This window comes from Poeciliopsis prolifica, unplaced genomic scaffold (assembly GCF_027474105.1).
Source record: "Poeciliopsis prolifica strain line A6 unplaced genomic scaffold, Auburn_PproV2 SCAFFOLD058, whole genome shotgun sequence".
NCBI lineage: Eukaryota > Metazoa > Chordata > Actinopteri > Cyprinodontiformes > Poeciliidae > Poeciliopsis > Poeciliopsis prolifica.
This window is the reverse complement of record NW_026562433.1, coordinates 2,125,988-2,151,629: the sequence shown is the minus strand read 5'-3', so window position 1 is coordinate 2,151,629 and position 25,642 is coordinate 2,125,988. Positions and strand designations below refer to the sequence as shown.

Here is a 25,642-nt window from a genome sequence, read left to right as displayed (position 1 = left end):
GTTATGTAGGTGCAGAGAATATAGTCGCTTCCTTTTTCCAGTTCTGCCGTGACAGTTTAAAGTTGAGATGGGTTGCATGGTAAGCACTTTTCTTCCCCTTCACCAACTGTCTCTCTCTCAGTCTTAACATAGCTTTTTTTTTTTTTTTTCTATAGCTTCTACACACTGATAAAAACAACTCAGCTTCTGACAGGTTCTCACCCTCGGTGACATACACGGAAGAACATATGAGAGTGCTGCAGAAAAGGCAGATAAAAAAAATAAATAAAAAAATGAAGTGCGAAGATACAGACGCTGACATGCACACCAAGGCCTCTTCCCCCGTCCTTCATCCGTCGTCACTCACTGCCCACAGTGCTCATTACGAGGTCTGACACAAAGTCTACAAAGACACAGAGGCCAGTAATCAGACGGAAGCCCCGGTGCCTCGAAAGCCAGCCATATTTAAAGTAAGGTGGGGTGAATGTTGTATTTAAAGAAGACTGTACTTCTATTCCTGGCAATGCAACATAAACTAACGTGGTCCTATGTATTTTCTTTTCTTACTTTGAGATGATACAACTAGAGTTCGGAAGGTTGCTCAAAGTGACGGCCAGCGGCTTTTTGTGAGAAGGAGGCCAATCAGATGTGCCTATGAGTTTCATTGATGATTGTTCTTGGAATATACAGCATTTTCATAACTGAAAAAATGTGACTTAATTGCTTTATCCAATTAATAAAATGTATTTAAAATAAATGTTTGACTGCATTGAGTGTTTTAAGACTCTGAAATTATACAAGAATGTTTAAGCCAGAACAAAAGCATACAATTTATATTTACAGGGTTTCTAAAACTTTTAACAAGAAAAGTATGCAAACTAATATTTAAAGTGTTGGAAAAGTACAAGTTTGAATTTTCAGACATTATATCTTACCCATCATCTAAAATACAGTCATTTTAATTTCTAAAATATTAAATATGTGATTTGATTGGTTTAAATGTTAGATGAATGTTAGATGATATTTAGTTTTGGTTTATAATATCACGACTTGAGTATTTGTCCAGTATATTTGTGGAGTTACAGATAAAGACGTTCAAAAACAGAAAAAATGAGCAATTACACAACTGGGTGGCTTCTGAATCCCACTATTGCAGTGTGAAAAAACAAATAAATGCTCATTAAAAGGTAGAAATATGTACCTACTTAAATTAAATATACCAGCAGCCTGCTGATAAAAGTCATTTCTTTACGTTTAATGCCAGTCTTCAGATTCGATTACATTAAAATGGACTCTTGTATCAAACTTCGAGATACCGTGTGCATTACAATCTGAATAGCCCTTATATGCGAGAGTGAACATGCAGGACTCCCCCGCCTCACAAAATTAACATGTTATTAGTTAATACACATGAAAAATTTGTGCAACTTTGCATCAACCTGCAAATAGACAAGTCCAGGGTTTCCTCCGCACCTCCAAACGTGAGGAATTTGCCTTACATTTTCCAGTCCACCACCACTCTGGCATTCTTCTCACTCCTCAAACATTTACTACGTGTACTCAGCAATCCTTCCCTGTTGACCCCCCCCGACAGCGCTTCCTTTAATCTGTCTGACTGAATTCATTGCCATTCAGCGATCATTTTCCCTTCAGATACGAAGTAAAATACAGAAGCCTCATCTCATCTGTCTTTAAGATTCATGGTTGTTTGATACTCTGGGATGATTGAAAACCACAGATTTCAATGCGGCACATCAATGACAGTCTTGACCTTGCAAAAATATTTATTTTTTTTATTTTTTTAAAGAATGCAAGTCTTTTCTCAAAAGGATTTGAGGAGTGACAGGAAGCTTTTAAATTCTACCAGGCGGATGCTCATTCTCACCTCCCGGCTCAGAAGTTGTGCTATTTCTTGTACTGATGAGATTCAGAATGTTATGCACATTTCCCAAACTGGAATAGGTGAAGAAAAAGATTACCCAGCGAACTGACTGCATTTGAGGTATTTCCAGAAATCATGGCCTCAAGAGAAAAAAAAAAAAAAGAGCACAGGATTGTGCATCCACTGATCTAGCTCTGACTTTTTAATTTGATCTCATGAATCAGGAACTCAAAGTGAGGAGGGGCAGCGACTCCCCAAGGCTCCCCGAGGAGCTGTGACACAGCGAAGAGATGAGCCCGCAGCGTTAAAGGAAACTGCTGCCAATTTAGTGTTCGGGGACCTTCATCTTTGAAATGTTCCCTGCTTTGCCCAGATGGCTTTATCAAAACAGTTTAGCGGAACACGGCGTTCATTGCGCCTCATCCGACTCTGGGCCAATGCAATGCTAGGCAATGGTGGTGACTTTTTTTTTTTTTTTTCCTGGGGAGGATTTCACCCTTGAGCTCAGAGTTTGGCACTGAAGTATTCAAATCACTGGGAACAAGCAAGATAAGAGAGCAGAGAAAAGCCCTTTTTAAAAAAAAGAAAAATCTGGGCTTATGGCCATGGAAAGTTGCGATAGGAGGGAAATAGTGTGGTGGAGGTTACTGGCACTCCTGGAAAAGATATATAAAAAGAACCTAAACAAATTTCTATTTTATAGCACAAGGTATTGATCCAGGATTTAACTTCAGCACATTTAATCAATGAGTGAAAAACAACTGTCATGCAATAAATGCAGTCTATAATATGAATACATTTACTTTTTGACATTGATCAGATTGTCTAAGAACATTAATCAGAAATCACTTCCAATTTCCCTTGGATCTAGAAGAGGCTTATTTCTATTAGTTACTGTTCAAAACAGTAAAGACAATAAAACATGCCATTCCAGGGAGGTAAGGAGCCTTACTCTGCCATTCCAGTAACTTCCTGGATGATTTAATACAATGTTGCTTCAATATTTCCACATGTTCTTCTTTCCCCTTGATACAGTTTTGCAAAGTGCACCAGTCGCTCGTGTAGCAAAACACGAGCTGGCTACACATTACGCAGCCACCTCTCTGCTTCACTTTTGGGATGATGTACTGAGATTTGCAAACTTTCATTATTATGACTAGAATCTTCAGTGTCAGTTCCGGCAACACTGAGGAGCATAGAAATGTAAATAATAATAGTAATAATTAACTAATATCACCGTTAAACATGTCTGTGAGATTATACAAGTGCAATTGATTCTGAATTTACCTTAAAATTCCTCACAAGAGGGTCCAATGAATTTGCAGTGTGTGGTATATTGTCATAGTAACAATATGTAGCTCACAGATTCCTGAGAATAAAAACAGAACTCCTCTTAGGATGGCAAAACCATGGCATCTTAAACATAAATTACAAGGTACCTCGATTGTCCTGTCAAGTCCCTGATTCGTTGGGAGAAGAGTCTGCCGCGGCGAAGAATAGCTCATTCAAAGCGATTCAAAAGAGAAAGGCGCACACACACACAGATCCGCGCACGCACTCATCCTCAGACGTAAATCTTTCAAACGTGCAGAGGAAGGCAAAGGAGGCAAGAGTGGTTATGCATGTTAAACACATTTGCTTAGACATCAAACGATCGCCTGCAATTGGCTTCACGGGGGGAAAGTAATCTGCGCTGCTCAAACATTCTGCGCGGCAGCCCGCAGAATTCTGATGGTGATTAAACAGAAAAGCAACTGTCTGCGCTCACCGTCCAGCTGGTTGGGATCCCCTTCTCCTCCACCAGCCCGCCCCCACCACCCCATGTCGCGCAGTAAGGCACTTTACCGCCTGTCATGGTCACGTCACCAGTTCATAAAAACTCTTCACTTCCTCCGTGCACTTATGTTGCCAGCCCCTCCGCTGAAGACTGTTATTAATGTATCATTTGAGGCAGATTAAAGGTGATGAATCTGACACTAATTGAGGCATGTTAAGCAAAGCCTGCGTTGGAAATAAAGTGGAGGTGAAAAAAAAAGAAAGAAAAGAAAGAAAGAAGAACCCCGGTCATGTTTAAGCAGCTTTGTTTACCATTATTCTAATCATTTTTACCGCCTCCAGACGTGTCAATTTGATTGATACCCCTGCCTCTCCCCCAATCCCAGACCTCATCAAGCTGGAGCCAAGCGGCAGCGAACGTATCAACATTCCCCCATTTCTCCCTTCGTCTCAGCGGCCCAGCTTCCGCCCCACCTTTCCCAAAAGGCACTTCTCACCGCTGAATCCACTCTGTAATTTACAAGTGGCTATTGTGTCCCAAGTTTTGCATTAGAGCAAGTCTAAGTAAATGAACTATGTCAAATACCTGCTCTTTTTTTTTTTAAGCCTTGATTACAAACTCAAGTCCATCCCTCTCTTCGTCAGGTTGCCTGGTTTGCTCGAGTGTGGAGGAAACCAGGCAAAAATACCACATTTATGAACCTGTTATTATTCAAGCAACCAGAGCTCGCCTGCCTATTCCCAAATCAAATCGGGGGAACCGGTTCTTCACCAGTGGCCGGTTTGATTGACTGTTTGTAGCTGTTACAAAGAACACGGCGGCTCTCAGGCGAGAAGGAGAAATAACCAGAACGACTCCATCTCCTGGGCTTGAGTAGGGAGGAAAAAAAAAGGGTAAAAGCTGAAACCTAAGTTAGATAATAAACAGGCTATAGGGCAAGGCGCCGCAGATCAATACACGAAACCATATTAAATGTTTGGAGCTCTTCAATTCGCAGTTGAATCCGTCTGACTGAAGTCAGAGTTATAGTCACGGCCATTGTATATTGGAGTTTTGAGTGTTCTGGCCGATGGGAGAATGCAGCTCATACTGGTAGCAGACTATAAACAACTCTGTTTGTCTGGGCATCAGTACATGAGGCAAGACTATAGATTTAATCAAAGGTGTCTAAGAATAAACTGAGACAACAAGCTGATGGATCTTGGCTCCTTAAGAAAGAAGTTACACACTGCGTCTATGACCAAAAAGCCCTCATCAAAATGAAACATTGCATTTATTAAATATAAGAAATGCCTAATTACTCCCAGTTCTTTGTTCACACCCTAAATCGTCACTGCATTTGCAGTTTATTTATTGCATTTCCAATAAAATATGCTCTTGCTTTAAATCCCCAAATTTTTGGCTGTAGATGCACTGATCTGGCTTTTACTCACTGCTACCAACTTCAACTTTTCTTGGATGTTTGAGCTGGTGATTAGAATTTTCTTTCATGTTTATAAATTCATTTGAGTTCTTTGTTTAGATGTTTTTTTTAAATAACATAACAGGTCTATAAGGATATGGGCACTGGGATTCAAATCAGTTTTGGTGCCTTAATGGTGGCTTCAACCCAGACGTACAAGGAACTGAGACTGAGCTTTCAGAACCCATATTTCTTGATCAGCGGGTGAAAATGATCCAATAACTGAGATAAAATGTAAGTCCTGTAGGACAAGGTATATAAAAATGAATGTTGTCAATGTTCTAGTGGTTGAATGTATTACATTTAGGAGGGAACACAATTCACTCATCTTTTGTATGAATTTGTGCAGAAAGAAAGGGTAAGGTAAAATTGAAATACACCTTAATATAATAAAATGACAGAAAAATCTGTGAACCTAGGTGAATAAATGAACACTTTCTGCACAATCCTGCCAATAGTAGAGGGAGATAAAAGATAAGAGGCAAAGTGAAAAATTAGTGTTTTCCAAAAAAAGCCAGCTGGACTTCATATTTCACATGATTTGATAGCAGCTACCTTCCGAGGTCTGTCGTAACTCCAGCTGCCCTGTGACCTTCATTCTTCAGCGGGCAGGCAGATCCTTCCAGGCTCTGACAAGATTTATCGGGCCCTGCTAATAGCCTGCTCTCTGCCAGGTAAGGCCTCATCGATACAGGGGCTTCTGCTGCCCCTTTTGCCTGCTGCCTTGCTAATGAACACCTCTGCTCTTTTTCTTGCTCGCAGCCACACTTTAAATGCGGAATGCAAACATCAGCGTCCGGCGTTAAAAGTCTTTCAAACTTTGAGATCAAGCGTAAGACCTTCCGGAGTTTGTTTAGAGTTCCTTGAGCAGGTGACAGCAAAGCGGCGCCCCGAGGCCCGTCGACTCCTTTTGCCTCAGCACGCGTGTGTGCCAGAGAGAGAATATGTAATAACCAGACAAACAGACAAAAATAATGAAGGGCAATCCCTGGGTAAACACAAACGGGGTCACACACGCACAGGATATTGAAACACTCTCAGGCATGTCGCTGCTCTCGTGGGCACGGCGTGCCGCATGATGGAGAGGCTGAATCGTAAACCGCCCACCCAAAACACCCCCGTCCCCGATTGTTCTCTTTTGAAACCCGTACCGTTTTAGACAACACCACACAAACCTCCAACTGTAAACGTGCGCACACACACACATATTTCATCACCTCCACCTATCAACACAGAGAGCACACCCGGTGAGAACAACATGCGCAAACTTTCACACACGTCCCCCCAGGCTTTGATGGATAGTCAGCGAGCGCTCTGCCTCCTGTTTCCTACGCATTAAATCTCGTTTTGTGTGTGTGGGGGGAGCTAATAGAAGCAGCCAAGCTGTCCTTTTCCCCTCTACTTTTCCAAGTCAAGTAGTTCCCATTATCTTTTGCTGCTTAGCCAATATGTATGATTGGAGCCCGTTAATAAAAAGCCATATGCTTTGGGTGAAAAAGGAAAACCTTCGAATGCATTATTTATCAGGGGCTATTCATACTTTATCTAATTTAGTCAGGGGAATTTGGTTGGTCTTAATATTTTAGCGGATTCTCTGTATAAAGGAGCAAAAAGTCAGAAAAGGGGCAGAATGTGAAGGGAAAGAGAGAACAGGAGCTTATTTGTCTGAGGCTTAGAAAACCTGATGGTAGAGTGAGGGCTGCACCTGTTAAATACACAATAAATACCTCTATTGAACTTATTATCCTTTCCTGAATGTATGCCAACATCTTTTAATCTCAAACATTTGTTTTCATTCCAGACATTGACCAGGATAAAGTTTTCATGTTAAAAAAATCTCAGAGTATTAGTACACATAAAAAAAAAATGCATAGCATGATCTAACCTCACATTTAAAACTGAAAAACTATCACTTTAGTTTTGTAAATAATCTAACATGTCAGTTATGACAATTCTGATCACGTCATCTCAAGCACATAACCATTGTTCCCAACTCAAATGTAGAATTTGTTTTTGAATCCCTGCGTGTTGCATTTATCCACCAATTTAATATTTTTGTTAGAGCTTGTTGATGGCTACTTAAGCAGTTGTCTGCATTACAGTTTTGTACCAGAAATATTTTCAGTTAAATTTGTGAGTACTGTATAAGCAGAGAAGCCTTCTTTCAGTGAGCTTATCAGTGAGCAGCAACAAGTGGGGCAGGGTCAAGGTTGTTTTACTCTGTTTTAGGTGGACACGCGGCCAAGACAGAAAATGTTTGCAATTTTTGAAACCTTGATTTTACAAAAGTTTGTTCATGTTAAGTGGCTTCTGCCAAGACACCACTCTAATATGGTGATATTAGCTTTTTTACTTAGGCAAGATGTATTTTTATGTAGCTGACCTCCAATCTGCTGCTTAGCACACACAACAGACTAAGCTGGCAAACTGTAGCTTCAGCAAAAAACTACAATACTAAGAGTGACACTGAGGCTACATTAGTTCCTGTGCTTTTTTCCAACCAGAAATACTGACCATCCTCAGCAAAAGATGGGGGCAACACTCCATTAAGCCACACGTTTTACAGCTACAGACAACTTCAATCATTATGCCATGTTTTCTTGCATCTCATTGGAAGAACCATAGACCATAGGAATACTAAGACATAACATTTGTGGTTCTAAAAACCGGATCCTCTTGAAACTTTGGTATGCCTTCACACTCGTAACCACCCAATACAAGTTTCATTACTTCCAAATAAAAGCTACTGCTCAAAGACGCCTTAAATTTGTTAACGCATGAATATATTTTGAACTTAGAACACATGAGTTCCATACAAATACAGCCAACCTGTGACACAGTTTCATGATCCTAAGCCAAAACCTTTTCTTATGTTTATGTCTTTTGCAGTTACAGTTACGTTGTCGCTCCTCACCAATACAGTTGTTTGTGTGTTTTCTGGCCCAAATCATTTGCCATTTCTCCAACCTTCTGAATCCTTTCATATTGCAATTTGTACAATTTCTACCAACTGGTTTGCAAAGTTGGAGAAATGCTCCTTCCTCCTCCCCACAAAAGATTTTTTTTTTTTTTTTTTTTCCCAGAACACTAAAACAAGAGATATGCAAGATTATAGTTAGTGCTTACGAAGAAATTATGGATCTGTGCATCTGGTTTTTAATGGGTTTCTGTTCTTCTTATTCACGAAGGCCAATGTGGCAATATAGGTTTTGGTGAAAGGGCAGGGGACAGTTTAAATCGCTGCTGCTTAGCAGGGGGCCACAGGCCCTGCTGACAGGTCCCTTGACACCGTGACACCTGCGTAAGCCATGCTGACAGAAAGTGATATATCCTATTTATCACTACGGGCTCTTTCACTTGCGAGTGAGGGAGAACGACTGTCTATCATGCCGAATCTCGGCCCAGACTTACAACGCTCCCCTCTACATTTATCATCACCCCTGGTAAAGATGTAGAAAGCCTTAAAATAGTAATTCATCTTGTATTGCAGCAGAATAATATCACACCGATGCACTAAAAACATTTCCTCCAGGTATTTAAGAAGGTACCTAAAGCATATTGAGATATACATTAGACCTTTTTCTTGCAACTTCAGCTGTTTCAAATGTTTTCATTATTGTCTTGATCATATAACACCATACATTTAAGTTTAGACAAGGAGCAACTTTAAGTTGCTATTTTTTCCAGACTCATGAGAATCAACAAAAACTTTTCTTTAATTTCTTGTTCATGATATGAGAATGTCTTTACACGCACATTAAGGTTAAAATTTTTGCTATTTTTCTTTTGTGAATATGCTGCTGCTGTAATAAAAACCTAGTCTTTGGCAGATTATGTGACAAAAATATAGAAGAAAAGTCACTTTCACAAAAATACAACACAACTTACCAGACTGTTCTTGAAAAATGGTAAAGAAAAGAAAACTTAGCATTCATGTCAGACAGATGTGTTCATCTGTGTTAATTGGAAAGTGGATGCAAGTAATTAGCAAGAACACTGCAGCAAATCTTTCATTCCATTTTGATAACATTCCACCGCAATAAAATGTTAATATACTTGGACCAGATGAGGTGTCAGTACATCTGGTCAAAGTACTGACAGGTGCCATTTGTGCATTAATACATTTTTTGAAAACAAGGGTTAAAGGAGCTCCATTGCTAAAACAAAACAACCTTTCCGTCTTGATAGACATGTCAACTTTACTGAAATACAGGACCAAACAATAAAAGTAAATGAGTAAATCAAACGCCATTTGGTCCAATTTTCCTAGAGACTTGTGCGGTTTTGATGAGCTGCAGTGTCACAGCAAACGCAGCACCATTATTTTGCCCATTAGTCCCCCAAAACAACAAGCCTTACGTTTGATCCGTGTTGTGATCCCACTCCTCGACGCAGAACTAGTCCCTGGGGTCGCGCAGCAACCGAGCTAAGTCATGTTCTCATTTAGTTGATTCTGGCTCCTAGAGTCGATACGAGAGGACAGCGACGGAGAAAACAACAAGGCTAGCATGGCGCATCATAAACCTTGGGAGCCTTGTAAAAGTCAATTTGCTGTACAAACTCCTCTGAACAACCGCCGCGACAAACAAGTCCCGCAATATCGGTGATTGATGGGGCCTCAGGAAAGGCAAATCTGCAAATATGAATCGGCTTTATCCTTGGCGAGCCCTATCTAATGTGATCTCTGCCGAGTATGAAATGAAATTCCACTTTGGATGACATCAAATTGAAAGAAGCGGCAAGAAGAAGGTGGCATCCTCGACACTGCCACTTACAATCAGCAGCATGGAGAGCGATTTAAGGTGGCACGCGGCTTAAATTTCTTGTCTTTCATGCTTTTATTGCACCCCCTTTCCTCGCTGCTCCTTTTTTTCATTCTGACGTTCGCCACCTTTCCATGACAAGTGCTGAGGCTTCTTCAGGTTCTTCAATCATGAGTACTTATTTGCATGTGAAGACAGCCTATCTCACTGGTCTGCATATGCGGTGAGGAGAGAGTTAAGGAAGGAGGGGGAGAGAAGCAGAACGAAGCAAAAATTTACACGCTTTCCCTTATAGGTAAAACAAATAAATCTCTGTATTAAAATATGCAGAGTAATATTCTAGACATTATAGCAACCCACTATAGCAATCTTCCAGAGTTTTTCTCCCCCACTTCTCAGTCTCCACCATTTCTGCCTGTGTATCAGGTATGTCTAATCCGCAGATTAGTAATTGCCTCGGAGCAAATGCATTCAAATCACCAAACAAAATTATACGAGGAAAACGCTGCCCGCTGCAATTTCATGAGTATTACTGTGCTCTCTTACTCCTTCCATTTTCCCATTCGGAACATAAACAACAAAAAAGCCCGAGCGGCCACAGATTGAATTAGGTCCCTAATAGATCCAAAACAATTTTGATAACGTTAGCCACAGTCAGCAGCAGCAAGGACAAGCGCTAATAATAATGTGGCAATAAACAAACCAGCTCACCGCAAACTGCTTTTTCTTTTTTTCTTCCTCTTTCACTAAACGCAAGATTTCCAGAGTGGTCTTTTTTCACCTTTAGAGCAGTGTCCTGAATTTCAATAATGCTGACAGAAAGAGAAAAGAGTGTTTCTTGTTATGATCATTGTGTTGTTAAAGGAGGTTAATTGTTTCAGGGACCAAACCCTGGAAAGCTTTTGAAACCAGAGGTAATGTCTTCATTAAGCTCTTTGGTCACGCTTAAGTGTCAAGGTACACTGAAGATTTAGAAGTATAGGAGGGTTCACCAGCTGTAAGGACAAATATTATCTCTGACTCATTTTTACTTTCACTTAAAAGAAAAAAAAAACTAATTCAAATGATTGAAGAAATTTACAGTCACACAAAACTTTCTGCAAAGCAGACTAATGACCCTGATAATTTAATCTAGAATTGCATTACTTTATAAAGATAGACCTAATAGACACTACTATCACTTTTATTGACTGCCAAGCAGTTGGTACACTACCAAAGTGGACAGCTCAACTTATATCAGATTTTACACTTCTGTTTAGGATTGCATAATTGTAGGAAAACATGTCAATAATATTAAATATTAACCTTAGAGTACCCAAATGTTCTAGTCTTCTCTTATGATGATAAACCAAACTTCTTCCATGTGGCAGCGATTTGCTTCAGAGAGGGAACGCAAAATGTGGTAATATACATTATGTAATATTATTTTTGCTTATCTGTTCTAAATTAGAATGAGACAGTGGTATTTTCACTACAGGGTTTTATTTTGTGGTTTAGCTCAATGGCCAGTGCTTATCTGATTCTATTAGTGGCTTTTTTTTTTCTGAGGTGTTTAGGCAGCTACATTTCTCAGGTTGAAACAAATTAGGTCGTAGGCAAAGCACAACATTTCCATATTGGTTTCCTGCTCCGCCTGGAACCTCCAGGGCAATCACATCCTATGGTTTGGCTACAAATCCCACCTCAATGACCTCTATTTGCATGGTAATATTATTTGTGCTGTACAAGTGTGGTCAGGGGAGGAGGGGGCGGGGGGTGAAGGTACGCCCTTTTTGCAAATGAGTTGATTTTTAGCCAGAGAAAGTGGCAATGGAGTAACAGCTGGCCAAAGGACATGAAGGCAGGAATGGGTGTTGCGGTGAAGTGTGAGCAAAATCTTGTTGTTTTCTGCCTCAACCCGGAGGCACAAAAAGCAGGTTTAAGTCTGTGGATGGGGCCTCAGAGTACAAGTTTCTGTGGCTCACTGCTGATTAAAAGTGATCCACCTGGGCACAAATGATGCTTTGAGGTGCAATGATAAAACAAAAACTGATGGGATTTGCTAATTCAATGGCTAAGTGATTTCATTTCTCCATGCATTACGGTTGGACTGCATTATTTCCTGGCACTAGTCAGAACAGAAACTACTGCCAAAAGTAATAAAGTTAAGTGCTCTGTTAAGAGAAAACACCACTCATCAGCCTTTGGACTCAGCAAGTTGAAATGCAGGCATGTAAGGATATGGACTGAGAGAGATGTTGGGCAGACAAGCCACAAAAAAATATATATTTAAATATGAATAATAGTAGGAACTGTACTGATTAGTGTGCAATCAGTACAGTTTAAGAAAAAAAAGGTTAAACTTGACACTGGGCCTAGTGGAACCCTCACCAGCAGCTGGGTGATGCTCCAGCATCCTCCTCACATTTAGCTTGGCTTAATGACTGTTTAAATGTCTGATGGGCTTAAAAGAAAAGGTTCAGTTCGCTGATAAACTTTCTCAGTTGCTTAGTTACCTGCCCGTGCAGGTTGCCTCTGTAGTTATTGTGAGATTAGGTGGGCGAGAGAGGGAAAAAAAAGATGGAACCCGATACCTCCGAGATTACAGTTGGTGTTTCAGGCCTATTCTCTGTCTTCCTTCCCTCGCTGTCCTTTCTATCTTTTCCACCCAAACGTTGAGTCCCTGGTGAAACAGTGGGGGCCATTCTCTACGCCGCTAACAGGGCTGTCTTTCTTGCGCCTGTCTCTATCTCGTCCTACGCACACGTTGAAGAATATTCTCCATCACCGCTTCTTCAATTTATCTAAAAGCTTCAAACATGGATCACATTCAAATGTTTAAACGTCAAAGTTTTTTATATCAATTCAGAATGAGGCTTAGGCTAAGTCCCCCCCAAAAAAAGCTTTCTATCATATGTTCTAGACAGTTTGAACTTTTAAGTCCTTAGAATTCAAAATCCAGTGTAATCGGCATCTCTTTGTTTTTATCTCTGACCTTACCCCACTTGTTGCTTCTCACTTATACCCAGCTGGCTAAGACACATGGCATGTCTGCTAACCTATACCAGAGAACGCAACTAACAATTTAATATCACCTGGCGCTACGGTCTATAACAGCTCAGACTCAAAAAGAAGTACACTTCACTGTGAAGTGAGTTAAAATCTATTTAACAAAGTGTTATAAATCCTTTCAGAACTGTTATTTTAAGATATACCTATCCTGGCACACTTTATTATGTCTTTAGTTTAAGTGACTGTTGCAAGACAACAGAAAAAAAACTTTGGAGCAGGATGACCACTTCAAGTCTTGATCTAATAAAAGAGGTGGCTGTTAAATGCTGTAATTGGAGCACATGAACAAACACCTTCTCTTCAATTAGCTCCCATTTGCCGCCCCTAAACTGTGCCCCGTTCACCACAGAAAAACATACAAGAGTCAGTATTCAGTTTAAATATATCGCTTCCTGTCTCACATTAAATGTAAGACCAGTAGTTTCACATTGTCGAGATGAATGATGCTTCCTTGAAGATCACTACGAGCTTTATGTATTTGGGTGTTGCAAACTGACTTCAGACATTGTATTCCAACAAATCCAGAGTCCATAAAGGCTCCCCGCAGCTTTAAAGTCGAGAATAAATGTATAAATATATGCATGGGCATAGTGACACACAATACATGCTGCCGAAGCAGCAAATAGAGTGCCCTTTTAATTATGCAGGAGACATCCGAAAGCAACAGCACTCCTCACACTCTGGGAAGCAGTTCACTGAATACCCCATATTAGAGGCTGTAACAGACAGAAGCAGGATGGGGGGAGAGAAAGGAGAGCCATAAAACGGGACTGAAATGATTCAAGAGGAGGAATAGTGTAAGGAAGAAGGGAGGGGAGAAGAGTTATAGAGAGATGATTGTGAAGATTAAAAAAGAAACTACATGCAGTTAAAAAAAGCTGTGCAAGAGAGTACCATTGTAAGGGGTGTGATGTGGAGAAAACAACACAAAAGTGAAAAAAAATAGGAGGGACACAAAGATGCTCTATGCACAACTAGAATAGAGTTAGAGGAGGAAAGTCTACATTATATATAAAAAATTGAACAAAGCTGAGAAAAGGAAAAAGGAAAAGAGAGAATGACAAAAAGGGCACGTAACACTCCTGAATTCTAAGACTAGCATTGAAACCAAGAAAAAAGAAAAAAAATCAATAATTCATTAGAGCATAATGTACAAGGATATTGTTCTTTTCTCCCAAGAAATGAAAGTCAACTTGTTTCATCTGGTTTTAACTTTATTTCTCCTTCGTTTTTGCACCTAACGGTGAAAAATTGCCCAAAGAATGTGGAAAGACTGTGTTGAAAATGGGATCACCTTTTTTTTTTGGTAAGGCCAAAAAATCCAGAAATTATGATGATTGGGATGAAAATAATACCCTGAAGAAAGGTGGTAAGATAAACCTAAGACAGGAAAAGAAACAGGAGGTATACATGCAAAAAGAAGATAAAGGACTGCAAGACACTGAGGTGCACAACGCTGATATAAAATCTGTTCCCTCTGCTCGGTCAGTGAATTGATGCAGACCTCACAGCAAAGAGGAATTTCAATGTGATCTCCTGGCTAGCTGTTCCTACACAGAGTAAACCTGACTCAACTTGATGCAAAAGTGCTTTACAGATACATGCAGACAATATCTACCACCTTTCTCTTTTCTCCTGTATTCACAAGAAGGAAAACGAAGCCTTGTCACATACTGAGGACAAGTCAGGGCTCGACATGGTTAAGTAAGGGAGGGGGTGTTGCTGTACCCCGACCACGGTTCTCTTTGGGATAGAATAACTGCAAACCAAGTCCTTATGTGAGCTGTCCACAACACTCAGACACATAATTCTCAAGGTTAATAGTTGTGACGCCCCTGTCAGGAAAGGCGGCTTGGACACATGCTGTGATGAAAGCAAAAAAAGTTGGAAATGTTGGGCCAAAGTGAAACAGTATCCCTAACCCGATCTTATCTAATCCTCCTTAGATCTCTTTCCTTTCAATATTACATGTGAATGGCACTCCAAACCAAAACAGATCAATACCACTAACTTGACACACATTAGCTACATAAAGGCAACAAGACTACTGAGACTAGCACTGTCAGGAACCATTATGGCAGAGAGAACACTAAGAGGAAGAAGCAGAAGACATTTAGGAGTGGTGGAGGGAAACAAAGAAACATTGAGATGTGTCTTCTTACCTGTTTGTTGTACTTGTTGATGGTTTGAGTGCTGTAGTCAGAGCAGTGGTCAGATCCCAGGGAAATGTTATCTCCGGTGCCAACAAAGGTGTTGGCAGGGGGCAGGTCCTGAACTGCCTGGTGCTTTTTTCCAGCTGTTGGTGACTGTGGGTGAAGCTGGACAGTTGGGAGCGGTGAACTGGACTTGTAGTGCCGAGCCAGGTCTGGACTTCCCGGCCCACCGTTGACTGAACGGTAGCGTCCCATGCCGGGGCTGTCTGAAAGCTTCTCATTGACGCCATCATACCGCTGCCCATTAGGTTTGGAGGCCTCTACTGTGACAATACTACTATAAAGAGGCTGTTTGGACTTTTGTTTCTTCTTGTCTTTCTTGGGCTTCTTGGATTTGTCATGCTGCTGAGGTGTAAAAAAGTCCTCATGATCTTTCTTTCCTGCCTCATAGCCATTCTTGTTCTTAGGGTGGCAATAACGGGCCATGACAACAACAAGAATGATGAGAATGACGGTCATGATGCCCGAAACTACTCCAATTACAATGCTTAATCGTTGTTTGCTGAGATCATAGTTGGGGTCACCAGCGATATTGGTGTTCAGGGAGGTACTCAGGCTCTTAGCCACCTGTGCCTCCACAATTGTGGAATTGGAAAGTGTCTCATTAACATACACGTGAACCAGGGTGGTGGTGCTTTGTGAAGGCTGACCACTGTCATTCACTTGGACCACAAGTCTGTGGAGACCATAGTGTTTTGGTTCCAACTTTGCCATCAATGAGATCACCCCTGTGCCCCCATCAATCTCAAATAACTTGAATGGGTTGCCCCCAATGATGCTGTAGTTCAGGTCTGCATTGATGCCAGTGTCCGTGTCGGTGGCTATGACAGTTCTGACAACTGTCCTGATGTTACTGGAGGGAGGGAGAAGGGTGTAGGAGCTGTTTATTGGGAAGGTGACTGTTGGTGCATTGTCGTTTTCATCCATGACGAAGAGTGAGACTGTGGCGGTGGCGGATCTGGGTGGATCACCACCATCCACAGCTTTGACACGGAATGTGTATGTAGTTTTTTGCTCCCGGTCGAAGGAGAGGGTGGAAAAAATAGTCCCAGTTTCATTCTCAATAGAAAAGATTTCCTCCTCCTCCTCAATGAAAAGACCCATCTCTGCATTTTGGCCTTTGTCAGCATCAATTACTGTGACCATACCAACAGGGCTGTTAGGGTCAAGATTCTCTTTAACATAGAAGGTGAACACATCCTGCATGAACTTTGGATCATTGTCATTTTTATCCCCCACGAGAACAACCACAGTAGCAGAACCCTGCAGAGTGTTTATGCCCTTATCTTTAGCTATCACTTTAAATTCATAGCGCTCTGTTTGCTCTCTATCCAAGATGGTGTTTACTCGGATGTCTCCACTGTCTGCATCAATAGAGAAAATCCCATTTACAGATGAATCGAGGGAATATGCTATTTCAGCATTTTTCCCACTGTCAGCATCAACAGCTTTTACTGTTGTTACCCTCTCGCCAGGGGCATTGCTTTCAGGGAAGGATACCTCAACTACATTCTGGCTGAAGATAGGAGGATTGTCGTTAGTGTCACCCACTTTGACGATAAGAGAGTTATTACTTGCCAGACTAGGGCTTCCAGAGTCCACAGCCACTATTACCACATTGTATTCCTGTGTGGCCTCATAGTCCAGTGGTGCAGATGTGTGGAGAAAATACTTTTTTTTATTCTGTTCACCTTCCATCTCACTGGCTGGTTTAAGTTGAAAGGGTACATCTCCTACGACGGTGCAGGTTACTATGCCGTTCTCTCCTTGGTCTCTGTCTGACACCTGAACTAAAGCAATGGGTGCGTCAACCATCACATCCTCAGCTACATTTGCCACTCCGTCTTTTAGAAAAATGCGCCCAATTTTTCGGATTTCAATTGCCGGGACATTGTCGTTCTCGTCCTTGATATTCAGCACCACTGTTGCCTTATCCATTTTGGACGGCTGGCCTCGGTCACGAGCCATTACTGTGAACCTCAGTTGGCTAACTTCTTCACGGTCAATGCGGTGCAACACACTTAGCCAGCCAGTGCTCTCATCCAACCTCAGGAGCCTTCTCACAGACTCTGTGGCTGCCCCAAACACATATTCAATTTGACCATTAACCCCAACATCTGCATCAGCTGCTTTAAGTTGGAGTATTGGTGCTCCAGGGGAGCTGTTTTCTGGCAGGTCAGCTTCATACACGTTCTTCTCAAACCGCGGGTTGTTGTCATTTACATCAGTGATCATTACTCTCAGAATGGCCTGAGAGGAACGTGGGGGATCTCCTCCGTCCCTAACCCGCAAGGTGAGCTCATAAGAGTCTCTCTGTTCTCTGTCAAGGGCCCCTTTAATGATGAGTTGGGGTTGCTTCTCTCCATCAATGGTGTCAGCAACTTGCAGTTCAAACACACTGCTCCTGCTCGCACCCTCCTCAAATCGTCTTTTTCCAGAGTAGGAATCCCCAGAAGATCCCAAACGCCTTGAGTTTTCCCCATTGTCCTGAATTAGCTCATATCTCTCTATTCCATTCCTGCCAAAATCTCTGTCTGTGGCTGTGGGCAGCAGATAAAGGGTTCCAATGGGTCTGTTTTCCTCCACAGACAGTGTCAGGACAGGCGAGGGGAAAGATGGAGTGTTGTCATTTATATCTAATATGATGACTTTCCCCTCAAAGAGGTCGACCCAGCTCTGAGCTGGTCCAATCACGGACACCTCGAAATCTATGAAGCACTCGTTCTCGTCAAATATCATTTGGCACTGCTGCAATTTCTCACGGTCTATCCGCCTCTCGTTGGTGGTGAGCTCACCTGTTATGTTGTCTATTTTGAAAAAATCCGAGCCGGACTCCAGGGTGAATGTCACCTCGCCGGACCCGGCCACAATGCCCAGGTCGCCTGCTACGTTGCCAACTCTGACATCGGCAGGTCCCTCCTCCGCCAAGCGGTACCGGAGCACTTGCTTACTCGCGGCGGGCTGATGCACAAGCTGCAATATGAGCATGCAATAGTACAAACAGTCCACTGCTGCAGTAGTCCCCATTGTTCAGTCCTGCAGAGATGTCCTCGGAAAATGTTTTAAACGGAAAAAAGTCCCAAAATTGATGTTAATTGAGAGTCTGCGTATAAAAAAGCCAATCTCGTTCTCATCAGGAGCGCAGTCTTTTTTTTTTTCTTTAGGATGCGTGAGACTTCATCCTCTCGTTTCTGCTGCAGTGGAAAGCAGCAAGTGCACGCAAGGAGGCTTTCCTTCAACCTTAATTTATTTATTCTGGGGGGAAAATTTTTTTTAAAAAAAAATATAGAGACTGTCTTTGCTGGGGAGACTCCGTGCGCTCCGGACTGTGCCGAAGTGCAATAGTGCCGAGCATCAGCGGAAAGTGAATGCAGTCCGGTTCGCTCACGCTCTTTTTTTTTTTTTTTTTTTTTTTTTTACTCACAGTTTGTAGAATCTTCTCTCTCTTTTCTTTTAGATGACGAGAAGGGCTGGGAGGAGAGGGGGGAGCTGAACTCTTCCTCCGTCTGTCCTGATATTAAGTCCACATATAAAAGAGGCGCGTCTGAAGGAGATGCCCGGGCAGGTTGCAAACTCATCCCACTACGCAGGGTTGAGCGCGGAGCTCGTCACCTCTCCTTTATGTTTTGAAGGCGATATGCAGCAGATCACCTGTCTGGCTTGGTTATTCTGCTTCCTTACTTCCTTTCTCCCCCTCCAAGTCACTCGCAACAAGCAGAATACTAGCACTCTCTCACTCCTCCTTTTCCTCCTCCTTCTCGTCTTTAACGAACCAACTCCAGTCCGCAGAAATAAGATAAAAAATAGACATAAAAAAAAAATCAGGGCTGAGTTCAAAAGAAAAAAAAAACCCCAATAAAGCAGGCAAAGTGGAAAAAGTGTATGTCAGACGCAGCTTTTTGGTTGAACTCCTCTCAGACGTTCTGCGTGTTCAGCGTGGACTCTCCCACTCACCCTTTCTCTCTCCCTCACCTGCAGACGCGCCGCATGTGTTGGCAGCCCCTATCTGCAGCACTGTGAGAGGGATTCACAAATGATATTGCAGTCCCTTTCTCTCTCTCTCTCACTTCCCCCCACCCCCTCTTCTGCCTCTCCCTCTATACCTCTCTCTCTTTCTCTCTCTCTCTCTCTTTGCTGGCAACGCACGTAAACAGGGTCGAAGTTGGTCTTAAACGTCGGGGTCAGACAAGATTTGACCCAAAAAGAAAATATGTATTAATTATATTCGGTTTTCTTTTTTTTTTTTTTTTTTTTCGCCATTTGGAATCACTGGAGATATGGTTACTTCGTTCTCTATAGAGCGATATGAAGCAACGTGACTTAAACCTTTTTTTTATTGTATTTTATTTTTTTTTTTTTATCGTATTACACTAATAGCGCACTTGTACACAATTTCATATACAAAACAATAAAATGTTTAAAGTCGACTTTTACACTTTTACACATTCCGGACACAATGCTCAGGTGTGTGTATTTATATATAGGCTATATATATCTTATTGGTAACAGAAAAGCCACTCGCAGCAGCAGGACAGACAGCGCTGCGCTTCCCCCGGTGGCTACTTGAAATATAAGCCCAGAAATGCGTGTGGTCGCCGGCCGCTGCATGTGAGCTTTCTCCACCCCCCCCCCCCCCCGCCCCCCTGTATGCGTGATGCTCAGTCCACTCAGCTATCAGGAATCTGACACCGTGGCCGCACATTACATGAATTCATTTACATACAGTGGAAAATGATATTAAAGTCTTCCTCCGTGGCTGCGGCTCAAACCCACTTCCCTGCGATTCAGATGCACGTGTCCTTTACAATTCAGGTTGCAATTTTGCGCATCATACCCCCCAACCCCCGCACACACACACACACACTCGCACGCACACACACCCACGCACACTTTCTTTTAAGATAAAACTATTCAGGTGGAATCATCATTTTTAACAGCAAGTGTGCAGATTTTCCTGTGCAGCTGCAAGTGGAGCGATTGCGAGAAAAATAAATAAATAAATAAAAAAACCGAGATGTCTCTGCGTTTTACTGTGGGTTGAGGACACACTCTACTTTTCAATCGGGCAAAAAGAGTTTCCCTTGTAAGGGACCGTGCAAGTGCTGTGTGTTTGTGTGTGTGAAATTATACTCAGAGCGAGCGTAATGAGTGAGTGAAAGAATGAGGGAGAGAAAGAGGAAAGGGGAGAGAGCACGCAGTCTGTCTCAGCAGCTGCACCTTTCAACTGACGGCAGAATTCCAACAGTGTCTTTATCCTTGCTGACGGGCGCCCTCTATTGACCAAATATAGATTTAAAAAAGCATGGTTTTGGGAGTAATCTGGGTGGAATCCATCTGCTTGCACTGTCTGAGACTTGCACCTGTACCCTGCATCAACGATGAAAATGTAGTTTTTCTAAAACAACAACAACAAAGACATACATATGAATGCAAAAAGTTCAGTTTCATCTGTGTGTGCTGTTGATGTCATTTTGATATTTTAGTCTGCTTGAAACTAACCTGCAGGACACAACATGAATTGAAGTATTTGGTCAACAGGTCTGCAGATATATAAAGTATTCTGAGAAATGAAAGATGTTAGGATAGTCACAGGGCAATCCTGTAGAGGAAGGATGTGACAGTAGATCAGTGGGAGACTGTAATGTCTCAGCAGAATCAGTCAATTCAGTCAAGCTGCCTTCCTCTCACTAAAGATAGAGAAAACTACACAAAGATTCACAAACGAGAGCAAAAGCCTCGCGACGGAGAAATGCATTTGCCATTCATGTTCATGGACATCAGCCTTTAGGCGGTCATTGACTGCAAAATCTTTCACAAAGAAAGAGGCATTTATGGTGATTTGAAGTGTATATGACCTTTGAAAAGTAAGATTATTTACACATTAAAAACATTCAGTTCTTTACGGTTTTAAATGTAATACTTTTAAGTCACATCTCTGTTTCTGTGAGCTCAAGTCCATTATTCAACAGAGCGCAAAGACTTGAAAGGTTCAATTGAAATGGACCGTGAGACTTAGAGACAGTAAGAGTTTTGGTGACAAAATAAATAAAAAAAAAAAGAAAACGCAACCTTACCAAACTGCTACCCAGCTACTCTTGGAAATCTCATTTATGCAACCAGTGGAAGCCAACTGCATCAAACAACACAAGAAATAATAACTGCGCACCCCGAGGCTGTTGGAATACGCTGAAACAAAGTGGAAATGAGCATGTAGGTAATTCTGAGGCAGCATTTACAGTCAGGACCATGAAGATCAAGGCTTAAAATCCTTGCTGAAAGTCATCATTGTTGTCGTGGGTAACTTGCTCTCAAGTGGGTGAGTGGTCGGAATGATGGGAGGGAAAGCACTCACTGCTGTTTTACACAGACCTCATCAATGACAATGAGGTGTTTTGAAACGAGAGGTCCAAAATAATTGTCAAAAAAAAAAAAAAAAAGAACTGAGTCATACTCCTACGCCTTGTGGAGGTATGATCAGAATATAGTTGTTCTATTTTACATTTTGTTTTGTTTTCTACTTTACACCCTAATACATATATTTTTTTCTGAATAACATCCAATACAAATTGAGGGGTCATTGCTGACATCCAGCATGACTCCAAGCTCATCTTAGAAGGTTTGCGTCTTTTTTTTTCTTTTTCTTTTTTTTTTTTTTTATGCTTATTTTGCTTGTTCCCCCTGTGGACAGTCTGGAAGCATTAATGAAATGTGGAAAGAGAAAATGAAAAACTGAGATGATTGCACGGTCTGCTGAATTAATGCTTTCCATTTCATAAACACAACACAAGCAGGGGGATGTCTGCCTGTCCTTATTTACATTTTACACTGGTTAATGCTTATTGTACTGCTGTGACACTGCGCGCAATAGATTTGCAATTATGTTGGCTGTCAACATGAAATTACACCTTTGTTGTCCAGTGATGTGAGGACGGTTGGGATTCAAATGATTGGCTGCATTGCTGAACCACACAAAAAACACCATACACCTTATTGTCATTACAAATTTAACCCGTTGATTTGACACAGTTTTAGAACCATTTGAATGCAAACCATGTTGCTTTGCTGTTTGCATGCAGCAAATGTGTTCCGATGGTTTGTCTTTGCGCAAATTTCAAGTTGGAGAACCTTAAATTGAGCTGAAAAGTAGCTTATTCAAAGGCAAAATGCTATGCTAAACCAGAGCAATGTTTGGACTAAGAAGCAGCCAAGTAAGACTTGCAACGTATGAGGACCAGCTATATTTATTTGTTAGAAAATTGTGTCATCTTGGCGCAGCACAGCCCACATTCCAAGGCGTCAAATTATGAAGCCCAATTTCTTTTATGTTATCGTTGATAAGTGCAGAATTTTAACAACACCTAAAGGTAGCAGTTAGTTGATTGTGCTATTAAATGGTGATGTGTGCCTGGAAAATTCAAAACACCACCTCTTTAAACTGCAAACATAGTCCGAGTCATTCATTCAATGAAGTTGATTACCATAGTTTGAGCACTTCTGCTGCCTTTTGACTGGAAACTTGTTGATCGGTCAACTGTAAATAAAGACAAATATGTATGTACATATATATTTTTTGATTCACTTGACCTGCTGTTCACAGAAATCCATAGATAAATTATGTTTCAGCCAACGGTTGTGCAGAGAGCAGCTGTAATTAGATGTGACAAGCTCATTATATTACAGTTTTTATTTTCTTATTTTTTAAGAATTTTCAGTTTATGGCATTTAATGAATTATCGAACGATGACTTGGTATCTGCAGATTCCAATTCTCAAACGATTAAACCAGGTATTGGGGACAAAAAAAAATCCTGATTCACATATCGCTGATTTTTTTATAGCCTTCCATGAGAAATGTACAAGTGCCTTGTATTGTTCATAAAGTTACCCTTGCTAAACAATTCTAAAAAAAAATTAAATGTTAGCAGAAATGTACATCTTGACTGTTTGAAGCAGCTTTAGAAATTCATATGGTCTTGCCTCGACTGTTACCACACTCTGACACGGATTGCTTGTTCTCTTTTGTGGCCTTCAAAAATGCTGAAATTGGACATTCAGCAGTGATGTACTCACCACAAGGTTAGCAATTTTATAGTAAAGCATTTCTCTCTGCTCACTGGAGAAATTTTAGATGGCACTAGTAAAACTGACAGTTCTATTACAGGTGCAGCTTTGAAATACCAAATGCTAGAGTATTTCTAAATTAGGCAACCTTTTTTTTTTTTTTTTTTTTTTTTTTTAGGGGGAAAGAGAGATGGAGAAGGTTGAGTTTTACAGAAGCCAATATTTCCAAAATGGATCGGTTAACCTTCTACTAATCTCACTGAATTTATCTCACCAGTTAATAGTTTATATAAATGTGATTTTTTTGTAAAATTTGGCGTTTTAAAAGGAGTTTATGGAAACTGAAGAACATTTTCTCTTTTTTTTTGCAACACACTTTTTGACAACATGTTCAGGAGTTATTCAATTGCTTGATGGGTTTCCAGTATTTCGTCCTTGTATTTGAGAACTCATTTAGTTGATGCAACTTGCAACACAATTAAAAAAAAAAAAAAATTACACCTTATTGGTTACAGATATAATCTTCCGCACCTTGGCATTCAGAGTGTTCCAAAAAACATTTATAAAAAACAGGTCATTCAGGAGCGAGTTGATGCCACTGTGATTGGGACCCACTGCTCTTATGAAATTTCAGCACTACTAAATTTTCCACAATTAACGTTTGGTGGGTTTTATATGGTTGGAATGTTAATGTCATGACTTCAGCGTTTCTGCTCCACCTTCTGCGCTGATTGCTCATCACTCTCACCTGCACTGTGCTGCTCCCTATTTATACAGCTGATTTTCTCCAGCTCAGTGCGAGATCGTCTGTTGCCCTTGTCACAGCTTTCAAGCCATTGTTTTCATGTCCCAAGGAGTTTTCTGGTTTACTGATCCTGCCTGTTTTTTGACCTTAGATTCTGCCTTGTCCTTCGGCTGCTGAAAGTACTCTGATCTCCTGTTAAAGAACCCTGCATGTCGCCGACCCTGCCTCCTGCTTGCTGTTTGCTGGATTATCTGTGCCTGTTGCTCTCCTGTGTATGACCCTGGATCGTCTCTCTACTCCGTCTCTGGTTTGTGGACTTTCCCCTGTGGTCTGTTTGTTCTCTGAGCCCCCAAGACTGTCTGTTGTCCTGTCATCCTACTTTGTCCCACCCCCGGCTGGATCCCTGTCCCCTGTGGATCCCTCCTCCCTTATCTGCTCATTTTTTCCCACCCTGTTCAGTCCCATCGAAATTATTATTTTTGTCATTAAAACTTCTGATTTAACTTTCTCCTGTGTTGGCTGCGTTTTGGGTTCTGGCTTAGTTTGCTTACCTTTACAGTTAATACAGTTTGGTGTGGTGTGCAGCTTGCCCCCACTAGACTTTTGTGTTCTCTAAGGTGATGAATCTTGCCTCTGTTTTGAACCCAATGGAGGATGTACGTTAACAAACAATTAGCAATTGTGTAACTATATTACAACAGGTGTAGAATTTAGACCAGTTTCATGCTCGCTCACTGTGGAACAGTGTGGAGACGCAACCTTCAGTTCCAAAATGAATGCACAGCAGAGCAAAAGCCATGGGTCCATAAAGAGATGGAGGAACCTAAACATGCCCATATTTATATTAGAAGCATAAATTAATTTAATCTACTAATAATTTCCTGTTTCAGAACTGTACCAAATGTTTTGTGTGAGCCGATGCTTCTGCAGAAAAAGCTTCACCATAAATGTCGGTAATGCAATGTATTTTCACATGCATAAGGACAAATAAACACAACATCCTTAAACTCTATTATGCCTTTATTTTCCTTTCCACATTTGTCCTTTCCTGTGTGGGTGTAAGCATTTTTTTATGCTGTTTGCATACATGTAGGTTTTCCCCTTGTTGATGAGGTGTATACTTGCTGAACGTATACACTGACTGCATGGCGTACAGGAGGAAAATAGACACATTTGTCAAGAATTTGCAAAAAAAAAAAAAAAGAAGTAGTCAGGCTGTAGGGCAGGCCACTCTTAGGTGACTCTTTGTTGTGCCGCTCAAGTGGTAACACGTTACAGCATCTTCTCCTCTGAACACCAGAGTGAAACATCAACAAGGTGTGACTCAACAGCACAGCAAAGCAAAGTCCAGCTCAATGGCGGTGTAGCTCAGCAAGCCGTTTTCACTCCCAACTCCCTCTGGCAAGTTGCTATTTTGAGACTCTGAATACCTTGTTCTGCCATCTCCCTCTGGGCTTTGTGAGAAATGCTGAAGCGATCACAACACAATAGGCTTGGTTCAGAGCATTTCAATACAGATCATTCAGATTGGCACCGAGGGTAAACAGGACGGTATTTTTGATATCAAGAAAGTGACAGCTTGTCTTGTTGCTGTTCTTCTTTTTTAAAAAATGTCAAAATAAAGTCCAGGGAGAACATTTGAGATTCACAAGGTATATTGCTACAAATTTTCACACCATGAAAGCTACAGCTTGTTGGTTTGCATCAGCA

The 25,642-nt window shown here is 41.3% G+C and overlaps 1 protein-coding gene across 5 annotated transcripts in view; it reads right to left on the bottom strand.

Moving 5' to 3' along the window:
* Positions 1-19,123, bottom strand: part of pcdh7b (protocadherin 7b) — a 129,786-nt gene extending 110,663 nt beyond the window's left edge. For all 5 annotated transcript variants that reach the window (XM_055060357.1, XM_055060358.1, XM_055060359.1 and 2 more), the window contains exon 1: positions 15,077-19,123. In XM_055060357.1, coding sequence (XP_054916332.1) covers positions 15,077-18,154 — 3,078 coding nt within the window. In that variant the 5' untranslated portion in view covers positions 18,155-19,123. The remainder of the gene's footprint in view (positions 1-15,076) is intronic.
* Between the last annotated feature and the right edge of the window lie 6,519 nt (positions 19,124-25,642).